We start from the raw sequence: 13,150 nt of genomic DNA on the forward strand, positions 1-13,150 counted from the left end.
CGTGACGGTCCGGTGTTTGATTTCGTGAACCGTGTTGCTCCAACGGCGCCACACCTCACTTCAGCGCAAAGCCGCCATCGCCGTGGGTGAGAGAGCTGGCCCTCACTCTCCTCCATCGAAGTGCCCCAGCCAGTGAGCGTCGCTATACTCGTGAAAAAAAATGTTCTGAAACATGTCGGGGGTAGCTGTATCAGAGGGGCTCAGCTCGTGGGGCTTCGGATAACGAAAAAAAGAATTGCCACGGCTTAATTGCTCATTGGACAAAGAGCTGAGCAGGGCTAATCCGAAAAGAGGTTCAAACGTGATCGAGAACTGGACTTGGGATCGTAGAGGCCCACTGTCCCGAACGACCGACCCATGCCTGAGTGAGTGCCTGCCTGCCATGGCCAGGGATCAACGACCTCCATCGCTCTCTGGGGGATCATGGGTTAAGATTCTGAACCACAATCATTGGGATGAGGTCGGACTCCCTCGAGCCGAGGGTGCTCAACCGATGTCTGCAAGGTTCCTGTCATCGCGCGTTTTTCCGGGATGCTCCCCGAACCGCGCGTAGCGGTGACTCACGCAAGGCTCCGCCAGTGAAGGTACATGGATGACGGTTGTCTGGCCGGAAGAAAATGGTTCAAGACTCGAGATTCGGGGGGGGGGGGCTGCGACCTCAGCGAGGCTCGAATGGACTCTTCGTTGGGAGGTTTGCCAACAACGATTGCTATTGGCTCCCAGAAAACCCTCCTGAAGACCAGGAATCGATTTGTGCGCGTAAGGTGCGATCGGTGGCCGGGGCTGGGATCCCGAAAATTGAAACAAGTTTGAGTCGAAGCTGGACACCCTTTCCGATGCTCTTCGGGTCATGGCTCATCACCTTTCCTTTCCGTGCGCATGTGAGCGCGAATGTCACGCAGAATCGCGGTACACCAATCGTGTAAGCGAGACTGGTCGAGGCGCGGATCATCGGAGGCATCGAAGCGATTCCTGCATCCAGGCCATGGACTCTTACTGGTAATGGGGCGAACGGCTGTACACTGATTCTTTCAGAAATGTTCCGCGAGAGCGATGCTTTTAATTGCGCAGGAGCGTTCTTCGACGAACGAGCCGTTGTGACAGCTGCGCATTGTCCGACAGAAACGGCACCTGCCGAAATCAAGATCATGTTGGTCGCCGAAGGCCGTGGCTGAAAGCTTGGTGCAGGACGTTTTCTTTCTAATGATTTCCGAAATCCATCCTGAATGGGTCATCACGGATGACTCATCAGCAATTCTGATGACTGATGACCCAATGATATTGGTTAAGTATTGTGTAGCATCGAACAATTCGGGCGATTTATCTACCCTCGGCAACAAAAAATGTCGTGATAGCCGCCGACGATGCCTTCGTGACAGTTCGGGGCATGACGAACCTATTGGACGAGGAGGCTCCATATGTTTCGAAACAAGCTAGGCAGACTTCTGTTGCGTGAGACGTGCGTTCGAAGATGGGGAGAATGGACTCGAATGCGACGATACTCTGTGCCAGCCATGATCTCGGCTCGACTTGCGAGCGAGGCTTTGAGGGATCTTTAGCCCTCCGGATCAATGATACGTGGCCGCTCGACAAAGCTGTCTCAGCGGCACCGGCCGCCTGCCGTTCGAACGCACCCGGATTCACTGCATGCAAGTTTCAGCACACACGACATGGATTCCCGCTTATCAAGTCGGGATTCAGACGAGGAACTCTCTCGTCCCATGATCCAACCAGCTTGTTAAATATCCACATGCATTCTCATGATGACCATGATTCGTAAGGTGCGAATGAATAGACGAGCTGCGGTTTAGCGAGAGATAATTTTTTCTTTACATGCTGCTGCAGCTGATGATGATGTGTTCTCGTCCAGCGAAAATCTTTCTCTACAAAAAAGGCTTTCTTCCGACAGAGTTTACAATAATCCTTTTGTACCGACGCATCACGATTCTTATCTTAATCAACTTTTTGAACATGTTTACATACATCCACATGAATTATGGCAGCCTCTTCAGCGGGGAGACGGGATCTCACTCAAGATCAACCTAGGCGGACTCGTTCCGCGATCAGCGATGGACGAATTGCTTCGAAAATTTCAGAGCGAAGAGGGACGTTTTCGTCTTATTATTTTCCCTCGGCATGATCGGAGAAAGTCAAATCTTTCAGATTGATGATCGAACAGAAAAACGACCGAATCCTCGAAAATTGGGAGTCCCCTGGGAGCTGTTTATCGAGAGGCCGGCGAAAGCAACCCGGAATCGTGCCTCGTTTCGGAGTACCGAGCTTGTGTCTCGTAGAAGCTGCTTAGACATATATGTCAATGTCAATTATATTATGATTGTATGATCAAAGTTCAAGCCTCTTCGCTACTGTACAATGTACATCGTTCAATCCTATAATGTCGTCTACGATGTGCTACCGGGAAAACCCGCAAAGGGGCTCTTCCCATCGAATAGGGTGTACTCAGAAACAATCGGAACACTGTCAACATTAACAATACTATCTACATGATCTGTACAACGAACAAGTCATCTCCGGGGAGTTCTTCGTTTCTCCTCCTCTGGGAGAAGGCTCTCTAGGACTGAGGGAGTAATCAAGAAATTAAGTATTTTCCTTCATGCATGCTTCCGTCTTGAGGTCGTCGGGAGGCAAACTTTTGATCCATTCTTCTTGGCACTCTGTGAGGGCGAAGCCGCGAAATCATCATTCCCATAGGATTAGGGGGGAAGAAATTCCACCTGATCGGTGTCCCGAGGGACGGATCGAGAAATTCAATCGCCTGGCTCAGGTTGTGATGAACGGCTACCGTTCCGCGGGCTCGCCATGAACTCAGCTGATTATGGGACTGGTGAGTTCTGGCAGCATGAGCACACGAAATTTCACCGGTGTCGATGGTCTTGTCGATCAGGAACGATTTTTTCATTTACCATCGTGAGCCATGTACGGCGGGGAAGAAGCCAGAGCGGGACCTCTTGTCTCGTGGTCGAGATCTGCCAATGTCTCGAAAGAAAGAGTATGGGGGTACGTCTATCCGGTGGAGGAGAGTTCTTCTGTAAACAGGGATGATTGCCACTGAGCAATGCGGCATCGATCCATGCGAACATCTTCTGAGTTTGGAATGAACAGGCTCCCAATCACACGGAGAATGAGGGGCGAACGCTGCTCCGGAACTGACGTGGACGGAATGTTTGCACTTCGGCGTGCTCTGATCTTTTCTCGCTGTGATTCGCTGTCGTTAATTTTCCTTAGCGCCTACACAATGCTCTCCCGATCTCCATGGCCACCATTGTTGTTCAAATTAAGTAGCTCTTGTACGGCGCTCTTGATGCGGCTGCCCGTACCGCTCCCGCTCGGCTTGCTTTCGCCCGCCCTATTCTCGCCCGTCCTATTCTCGCCCGGGACCCCGGATGCAAGTTCATTGTCCAACGAATGGCACCGTTGTGCGAGGTTGCCGTCGAGTTTCGCGCGGCGCACGGGACGCGGCAGCAGGGGAGCCATGCTGTCATCGTTGCCCCGACTTAGTGTGCTACCTGTGGATCGGAGGACATAATTAGTCTGCAGCAGCACCGTCACCCGAGATTGGAATATTCAGGAAGCATCTTGACGCAGACACCCTTCGGAGACGCTCTAGATTGGGGACTGATCGAATTACTGACCGTTCCGCCTGATTTTCGTGGGGCCGTTGGTGTCGAAGGAGACGGTGGTCTCCCTGGCGGAAAATACTATGCCGGCGTCGTCCTCTTCGGCACTGGTCCCCGGATGATCTTCGTTCGTGACTTCCCCGATGTTAATGAAGAATGGTGGTGTCGCGGAATGTTTCGGCTGTTGTAATTTCGTTTGCGAAGGCCTGCAAGGTACCGACGTATTTTCAGATTTCCTTCCTGTTTTCACTCACCCGATCGAGAAGGAATAAAACGCAAGAGAGAAACGCTGCGCAGTGGTAGCTTGAACCCGACGTCTGACAAAGTCTGTGGGGAGCGTCTCCCCATTGTTCTGGTATAGGATTCTGATTCCTCCCGTCGAGTACGTTGAGATATCAGACAATCTGATATCCGGCTTACCGTTTGGTGATGAGAGAATTATTATGAGGCAATCTGCTCTTGACTCCCCCATTTGGTAAGAGCTCAGCCGTTCTGGCTCTCGTGGAATCTCCGAGAGGAATCAACGAAGCTCGTCGACTCTCCTGGCCTTCCCGGACGAGGCCGTTGTACAGAGGTTTCACGGGCGGCAATGGTCCTTCTAATCTCTTCGGGGTTCCATCGCGATGTCCCGTCAGCCAGTAGGTCAACTGAGCCCCTTTGCCCTGTAACAATAAATTGGGAGAGTGAGCGATCGTTGATATGGAATGCCTGCAGGGGATCCGCGATCCTTATTTCGATAATCCGGAGATCCGCCGAGGCTCATGAGAACAGCTCGCCGCAGCCATGGACTCTCAACGCGTCCAAGACCCTCCACAAGCCTCCGATCTGACTGTCAGTCACACACCGCGTGTGGGGCTGAGAACGCGAGGCTGCCTCTCGCAGCGCGGGAGATCGCCGACGAACTCACCTTCATCTCCACATAGCCTCGGCAGGCAAGGTCGAATCCTCCGATCGAATCTAAGAGTTCTCTGGTTTTTGAACTGACATGAACTTTGAGGGCTTCTCCGGTAGACTCCATTCGAGAAGCCGTATTGACCGTGTCTCCGAACAAACAATAGCGAGGCATGGTGAGTCCCACCACACCTGCGACGACTGGACCTAAAATTGGAACGGCGCTTCAAAGTTAGATAAACGAACAGCTCTCCGGAGACACAGGATGAGGACACAGGAGGATCAGCTTTTGCGATGGATTTCCAGGAAACATCTCCCGACCCGATATACGAACCTGTGTGGAGACCGATCCTGAGCTTAAGCTGCTGCTCTGGCCGATGGCGGATTTTGAACGTTTTGATTGCGTCCAAGAGCTCGAGCGCCATCAGAGCGATTTCGCTCGCGTGGTCGTCGCCGTTGCGCTCCGGAAGGCCGGACACGACCATGTAGGCATCGCCGATTGTCTCGACTTTATAAACGTTGTAGTTCCGAATGATTGAATCGAACAGAGTGTAGAGGTCGTTCAAGAAATCCACAACTTCCATCGGTGTCGAGGTTGACGACATGTCGGTGAAGCCGACGATGTCGCTGAAATATATTGTCACGGCTTCGAAACTTTCCGGGTCGACATAATTGCCGGCTATGAGTTGGAAAGCGACGCTCTCGGGGAGTATTTGATGAAGCAATCTCTCTGTTCTCTTCTTCTCGTCTTCGAGCTTTTTCGTTCTGTCTTGGACGAGCCCCTCGAGGTTGTTCGCGTACTTTTCCAATCTCGTCACCATATTGTCCACGAGATTGTCGTTCAAGCCTTGTCTTATTCCTTTCAAGTTCGTTGCGATGCTCGTGATATCAGGACGCTCTTCGGGTGATTCATGCCAACTATCGGTGACCACCTTCAAGACGTAATCCTGGCACTGCATATCGTCGATGGGCGGCCTGATAGGATCCTTTCCTTCGGGTAGGATCTGGCAGACTCTGTCTACGATCTCTTCTGGGGTCAAGCCGATCGAGCCCCAAACGCCTTTGCGACTCATGATTTCGTGCATTATTATAGCGAATGAGTAGATGTCGTCTCTCTGAGTAGGGTGCGCAAATCCTTTTGTTCTTCGAGCCCGTAGTATCTGTGGGGAGCGCCACAGTTGACCTGTCGCAAAATGAGCCAGTGAATGGAGTGAATGCATCAGAGACGGGGGATCGTCCAGAAAGAGACGGGGGTGGCGCGACCAGAATCACGCAGCCTGTCAATGACGAAACCGTAAAACGTTCTGACCGGTACCCACCTTTGAAATACTGTATTGTATCAGAAGGATCTTCCGTATTGTAGCGACATGCAACCAAACCGAAGTCGGATAGTTGGAGCGTCCACTTGCTCGTTATCAAGCAGTTCGTTGATTTTAGATTACCGTGGACTTTGAGCGGGCACTGATGAATGTATTCGATTCCTGTGAGTTAATGATATCGGCGCACATGAGTGTGAGTCCACAGGCTGACAACGGACCCTTGAGGTCGGTCGGTCCCAGTCATCAAAGCAATAAATCGAATGCCGCTCTACCTTTGACTAGGTCTGTGACTATCGACGCGATGAACATGTGATCCAGCTTGAAGACTTCTTCGTCTTCGAGGACGTCTTGTAAACTGCCTTTATGCGCGTGCTCGGAGCAGATGCGAATCTGATTCGGTCCAGCCATATATCTGAGGGAGAGAGATAGTGAATCGAAGAAGCAGAGTTATTTTTCTGATTGGGCGAATTTTTCATAGGAATTCGTTAGGAACCTCGACTCAATGATCACTGGGACAATATTCCCATCCGCAGGAACTTACGCTCCAATGAAAGGATTCACGTTAGGATTCCTCATCCTACGCATCATCTTCATCTCTTTCTTCATGTCTCTCGGGATATCTCCGGCAGTTTTCCGCGAGAGTTGCAGCGTTTTCACGACGACCCTAGTTCTTTGATAAAGGCATATCTCCAAATTGTTGGTTGGGGTGAAAGCGAAAGAGTTACCCGATGCCTGACTCACGATGCTGAGCTGCAAAGAGGCAATTGAGCCCTGCTTTAATGCGTTGGCACTCCTATTCCATGGGGAGACAGATGAGAGCGAAAACATTCCCATGAATGACGCCAGAGGTCGGAATCAAAACATCGACCGTATTAGTCAGCCGCGGAAATCGGATTTCTTTTCCTCTCGAATCAGAGCATCGGTGTTCTGATGGAACCGGAGACGTCGGCATAGGCCATGGGAATGTGGGAGCTGCTTGTGCCGCCCGTGGAGCACGCCTTCGTAAACCGACGCCGCCGTTTCGACATGTGCGTCTATCTGCAGGATTGAGCCGCGGGCCGGCGGATTTGGCGACGTCTCCACGGAGTCACCCGATATACAGAGATGAAAACCATTCAGGCTGGATACAGTTCCGTATGTTTGGTCGGACATTCGCCCACCTCCCCGGCACTCCGTGTCGTTCAGGGATTCCATTGCTAATCTTCCGTACGGTCTTCGCGCCCATATTCAAGATAAGAACGATCAGATTGTTAAGCTCACCTTGCTGAAGGCCGATATGTTGCCGCCTTTGTAAGGATTGAGCTCACTCCGGTCTAACTTCCACAGCAGACCGGAGATCTCTTGCTCGTACTCCCAATATCGGTACAAGAGCGATATTCCCGAGCTGAGCGCCGCAAAAACAGCAAGGAGGATGCCGGCAGTTATTTTCCGGATGAATTCTGTCAAATAAGAATAAGCGATTAGAGTTAAAGGTTGCTGGCGGCATGCTTTCTCGACCTGCAGGGAACGACGCGTCCCGCGGGAGCGACGCTTTCCGACCGCCCGCCGCAAGTGCGCTGATTCAGTGATTATTGGCGAAGAGCCGAGACCAGGCCTGTAGCCTCCGGGGGCGCTCGTCGGCCTATCGCATTTCTTCTTCCGTCCCTACTCTTTTTCTCGCAGGCAACGATAGCACGAGCCGCGGGGGCTACTCGGTATTTACTCACGAGTCGGCATTCCGCGGTTCCAATAAGCTCTGACTCGGGTCAGATGTCGGCGACGGGGACGCCGAGGAATGGACGGGGTTCGTCGAGACTCCACAGGCGGATGGCCTCGAGCAAGACTACAATCCGCTCACAAGTGTATCGCAACGAGAGATGGTCTGACTGAGTTGATTTTGCGCATACAGTAAAAGCTCGTTATAACGACCCCCATTACAACGAATTTCTCTGTACAGCGAACAAGGAATTTCTCCTCCTTTGGCCAGCCCGCCATAGGGAAAGTGTTGAGCGGCATTCGTTACAGCGAAAACGCGGTACAACGAACCAGTGTCGTCGGTCCCGTCGTGTTCGTAGTAACGAGCTTTTACTGTATTCCACTCACCCTTTTCGGATGGACATTTAGCTCCGTCGAATCCACAAAGCGGCTCGTCCAGGATCACCGCGCCTCCGAACGGATCGACCTTCAAGGTGAGATTTACGGTCTCATTATGCACGGAGAAGCTGAAAAAACGCGAATTCAATCAAATGCTCGTCGGCGGGGGCGCTCACTCCCGAACCCGGAGGATGCGCAGCGAAACCCCGAAGGACATTCATCCGCAGCAGCTCGTTCTAGGGAACGGAGCAACGGAGATGCATACGACGGAGAAAATGCTCATCGTAGAGCTGCTGCTTGCTCCATTTGCGTCATTTGGTAGAACGGAAACAAGGAATCTCGGTGAGCATCGATCACTGACTGTCTTACGCTCTGACGCGTCAGCGGTCCAGAACAAGAATTCAAGCTCTTTACGTCGTGCGATCCCGGGAAGCCGAGAATCCCTTAGAGAAGAGCCGAGAATAGAAAATGGGTATGACGAGACGCGGAGCCGAATAAAGACGGCGGGGGGTTTCCGAGGATGGGAAACTCCGCTGAAATTAGACCACCGACCGTCTCATCGATTCCAATCTCCCCGGATCTACGCGAAAATTCAACTAAGCTCAAGACCTACCGTCCGATAACGCTGAACCTTCCAACCTTCGATCGAGGATCCTCAGGGTAATCGAGGCTGAGTAGTTCGTATTCCCCAACGACGTGTCCATCCTTCTCCAGAGTCAAATTTATTCCCGTCAAGCCTGGGAGGGGAGGAAATTTTCATCAATAAGCTCCGACAACACTCTGACGAGTTCTCCGAGTCGTCTACCTCCGACTCCCAACGCTCGGTCTCGGCTCCGCGAGTCGGGTCTGCATTCGACGACGAAATCGGAGTCGACGCAATGAGAGCAATGATGAATATGGAATCCATCTCCCTAGGAAGAGAGTAGAGGAGACAAAAAGCTACCAGGAATGTCCGTCTTCCTCGCAAAGAGATCCGGGGGAGGAGGCTAAAGAGATAGACCGGAGAACTCCATCCGAGGGAAGATTCGGAACTCGGAACTTCCGATTCCCCGCGGGACTCAATTGGTTTTTTTCAATGGTGCGTAGCGAGCCCTCATGGAGAAAGGGCTGCCAATCGTCGGTGATAGTTCGCTACTTACTCGGGATGACAGTTGTATTGCGGATGTGCTGAGCGACGACGGCACCGTCGGCCCAATCCTTCTTTTGTTTCCGAATCTCAGTGACGGCTTGAGCCCAAGTCATCAGGGAGTCATAGAGGTAATAGGCGAAAATGGATATTTTCTGCAAGGAGCTTACTTTTAGCGCTCGAGCAGCTCATTGTTAGCACATATCTCTATGAAGAATGTTAATCGTATGGGGGGAGGGGAGATGTTCAGGCTCGAGCGTGTGAATACATCTCCCCAGAAATGCGTAATATTGAGAGAAAGACAGCAAAAGTCGCTCACCTTCTTGCCGAGGTTCGGAGGAGACGACAGCTTGAATGTCGGTGATTGATTGTGCTCCCGCACAATGTTTTCGAACTGATCGTTCTTGATGACTCCCTTGGGTGCGCGGGGAACAATGGCCAGCACATGGTTCATGCCTATGTTCTGTCCGTACCTTAAAGGTTTACACATCCTTCATATTGCACGCCTTCTGCATTCTGCCCGGAGCGCCCAATGGAGCCGAACCGGTAGCGTACGAGCCCAGCCGCCCTTTCAACAATGTATCCCAACAATGGAGCTAATTTACGGAGCCGGCAATCGTCTGACTGTGACAGACGTCCTTTGTACTCCGAATGTCGATCCGATCCTCGCCCGTCACTCAGAAGAGCTGTTCATCCCTCGAAGGCTCACATTTTCGCGACAGGCGAATAAGACAGGGATAGTGAGCGACGTCGAACATTTACGGACAGGAAGGCTCCTGACATGTAACAGATATACTCACTTGTACCACGGAGTGAACGGCGAGGCACCATATTGGAGGAGCTCATTGACGTCGTCGATGAAGAACTCGGTTGAGATATAGATGATTTTATACTCGTTCTTCTGCGTGAGGCCCATGGCCGCGAGCGTGAACCCGAAGCTCGACAAATTCGAAATGTTTCCGATCATGACATAGACTGCAAATGAAAACTGGCAAATGAGTGCGGGATGTCGAACGGGAGATTCCCGCGCTAGTAACGCCACTCCAGGAGGAATGGAACCATTCCTGACGGGTCGCGTCTCGATCGTCAGGTCATCAAATCTTCAACTCGTGCCTGGGAAATCGTCCAGATTTTTGTTCATTGGATTCCTGCTTCCATTTACGTACTTCGTGTCCCATCTTTAGTGCTTCTGATGATCTCAGCCATAACATGATTTCCGCATCGCTTGGTGAGTGGGTCGCAGCCGTGACTTCCAGGGGACGCGTACACTTCTTCCCTCATGACGTACTTCAGCTCTGGATGGGAGTCCACGAAGTGTCGGAGTTGCGTCCGTATCGGTCGCATATTGCCGTCTTCATAGACCAATGTGAACTTGCGCCAATTGAACCTCTCGAACAATTTGATTAACATGTTAACCACCTGTGGAGAACCAGGAAAATAACCATCGGAAGAAATCGTTTCGTCCGGACTTTCCGCATCGTCTCCAGACTTTCCGTCCGGTTTTGAGGCGGCCGGTCTCAAGGTACCCGATTTAATTTCCGGAGCGATATCCGAAGCCCTCCTTCTCTGGAATCTTTGGGAGGGCGGCTGCCGGTTCTGTCGCGTGAGGCCGGCTGAGACACTCTTCACAAGGTCGACCACGAACGGGCGAGAATTGCGCCGACGAGTGAAGAGAAACGTGGATCAATTTTCTCCCCTGTATCTCACCACAAACGAAGCTGAAGGACGCGCGAGCATCCAAGCTTCAATATGGTACAAGAAGCCTCTAAAGACAACAGCTGGTTGCCCTACACGAGTAGAAATTTTCCTCATGCTTTCTTTCCTGCGTCAACATCGCTCCGATCAGTCCTCGAGACGATGAGTTTCCTCTACGCGCCAGACTCGAGACTCCCGAACGATATTATATGACATCGGGTATATGAAAACAAGACTCACATATTTTTCTGACGGCACCAAACTGATAAGATTTGTCTCCTTGAGCCGGATGGTTGGATCGTTGCATTTCTGAAAACGTCAGAGGAATCTTTTCAAAAACCTTGTGATCTCAAATCGAATTGGCATCCGACAGACCGAGAAGAGAGGAAAGCTAGGCTCCATGCGATTTCAACGATGCTTCTGAGGACTACGATTCAGCGCATCTCGGCATCGAAATACCACTGGTATTCTGGAAAAGATCCACGAGGATGTTTCCACCACGGAGGCAGGCCCGCTTGCGCTGAGCTCGAGGCGGGCGGAGTGATGAATGCGTAGCCTGCTATAGGACTGCTATCGATATGACTCGAGGGGAGACTCCGAGACGAAAACAAAACATATAGTAGTCCATATCGTCGAGCTCTAGGTTGGGAGATCCGGTCGTGAAGTCAACTCCGATAGACAGTCGAGTGTTGGTGCCACTCGCCTACAGGCCCAGCTGAGTATATGTGAATATCATGAGAGCTCAGAACGCCATCGTAATCCCCTGGGTGAAACATTAGATCCAAATTTGAAATGACGGCTCAACTACCGGCAGAGACGTACAACAGCGTCATGACGAACAGCCGATGAGTGAGGAGTTTCGTATCGTAGCATCTGATCCGGTTGCACTAAGGTCCCCTATACGAACCTGTGGTTGGTTGGGAATGCATTACCCTACGCTCTTCTTTCGAAGATTCTGCGGAATCAAAACCGCAAAGCCCACCAATAGCTCATCAGCTCATCTCATTACACATTTGGTACCAGGTCGTTTGGTTCTTGGGGCATTTCTCATTGCGGTATATCCGAAGAGGAAAACAGGCGTATTACGCTTTCTGCGGATGTTCGCGAAGATCTGCGCAGCTGTAGCCAGGATCTTATTTGATCCTCGGGAGAACGGAGTTGCCGAGAGATTCGTTCAATAAACGTCTAGAATCAAGCGATCGTGACGTGCCTCGCCGGCAGGAGCATACAGTCGATTCGGAGATGAATAAGATGTCGGAGTGACGACCGTGTGAAGAGGCGAGGTAGAAAGAGAGTCGACCGACGCAGAGGCCCGAGGAGACACTCAAAACATTCGCGGAATCACCAAAAGTTCGGCTGAGAAGTAAAGCTCGAGAGAGAACGAAATGCTCCTACGACTTCCAGCTGACCTACGTGACCGAGAGTTCAATTAGATTCCGCCGACAGTCATGATCATCCGCAATGTATGACCGAGATTTTCACCCGCCCCCCACCCCGCAGACATAGCCGGAGTTCTGAGATCTTACCCAGCTCACAGAAAATAAATTCGTTGACCTCATTCACACAGCTCATCCGATTCCAAGTGATTGCGATCGCGCCTCCGAGGACCGTCCAAGCCTTCGGAGAATCTGGCGTGGATGTCGAAAAGTTCCGATGATTCTCAAGGTCACGCAGTGCGCTGCGCAATGTTTCTCCCAAATCTCTGTCTATCGGACAGGACACTACACTCGAGACTTGCCTCAACTAGAGTTCGCTCGGGCTTATCCGAGTGAATCGGCCGACCTGTTGCAATCCCTCCGATTCGGCATTAGTCGGGAGATGAGCCGGCTCACAGAGCGATTTGAAGGCCAGTTAGTAGCCGGTGAGCTCACCGGGCGGCTAACCAAGCACCTAAACAAGTGAGTGCAGGACAGATCATCATCCATCATAAATGTCCCTATCCTTAATAGCCGGACTTGTATGCGACCGTAGCGTGGCCCGTTTTAATGGAGGCTGTGGAGTGCCAATGGTGGACAACAAGGGCGCGACAGGGACAAACAGTACGCAAAGCGGCCTGAACATTGCCTATTCTTTTGCTCATCGCTCGTTCAGAGCACGAAGCGAACGACCGGTCGTTCGACCGTCCTTCTGACTGACTGACTCGCCCTCTTGCAAGAGATCAAACCGTCGCGTCGTCCTAAACCACCAGCGTACAATCGCCAGCGGAGGATTCACAGGCTGAAAAGGGCTCTTACGGAGGTAAAAAATCGACTGAAGTGTTGCTCGTTATCTCGAGCATCTAGTTGGGCCGCTGTTGACAGACTCAGGAAGGGACCGACAGACAGAGCAAATGGCCGGCTGTCGAGGACGATGCGCCGAGTGAGCGAGTTGAGAGTTACGAGTGCTGCTCGATCTCGAACAACATGCCT

General features: G+C 51.7%; 1 protein-coding gene across 1 annotated transcript in view; it reads right to left on the reverse strand.

The window, feature by feature from the left end:
- Nucleotides 1-3,249: 3,249 nt before the first annotated feature.
- Nucleotides 3,250-13,150, reverse strand: part of LOC108863652 (receptor-type guanylate cyclase Gyc76C-like) — a 33,885-nt gene continuing 23,984 nt past the window's right edge. The window contains exons 6-21 of the mRNA XM_029112728.1: nt 10,983-11,051; nt 10,214-10,466; nt 9,848-10,022; nt 9,367-9,520; nt 9,061-9,202; nt 8,535-8,658; nt 7,931-8,049; nt 7,109-7,287; nt 6,390-6,598; nt 6,121-6,260; nt 5,849-6,010; nt 4,864-5,712; nt 4,546-4,736; nt 4,059-4,300; nt 3,654-3,844; nt 3,250-3,527 (exon numbers count right to left, since the gene is read on the reverse strand). Coding sequence (XP_028968561.1) covers nt 3,250-3,527; nt 3,654-3,844; nt 4,059-4,300; nt 4,546-4,736; nt 4,864-5,712; nt 5,849-6,010; nt 6,121-6,260; nt 6,390-6,598; nt 7,109-7,287; nt 7,931-8,049; nt 8,535-8,658; nt 9,061-9,202; nt 9,367-9,520; nt 9,848-10,022; nt 10,214-10,466; nt 10,983-11,051 — 3,477 coding nt within the window. The remainder of the gene's footprint in view (nt 3,528-3,653; nt 3,845-4,058; nt 4,301-4,545; nt 4,737-4,863; nt 5,713-5,848; nt 6,011-6,120; nt 6,261-6,389; nt 6,599-7,108; nt 7,288-7,930; nt 8,050-8,534; nt 8,659-9,060; nt 9,203-9,366; nt 9,521-9,847; nt 10,023-10,213; nt 10,467-10,982; nt 11,052-13,150) is intronic.

This window comes from Galendromus occidentalis, unplaced genomic scaffold (genome assembly GCF_000255335.2).
Source record: "Galendromus occidentalis unplaced genomic scaffold, Mocc_1.1 scf7180000077525, whole genome shotgun sequence".
In the NCBI taxonomy this organism is placed as follows: domain Eukaryota; kingdom Metazoa; phylum Arthropoda; class Arachnida; order Mesostigmata; family Phytoseiidae; genus Galendromus; species Galendromus occidentalis.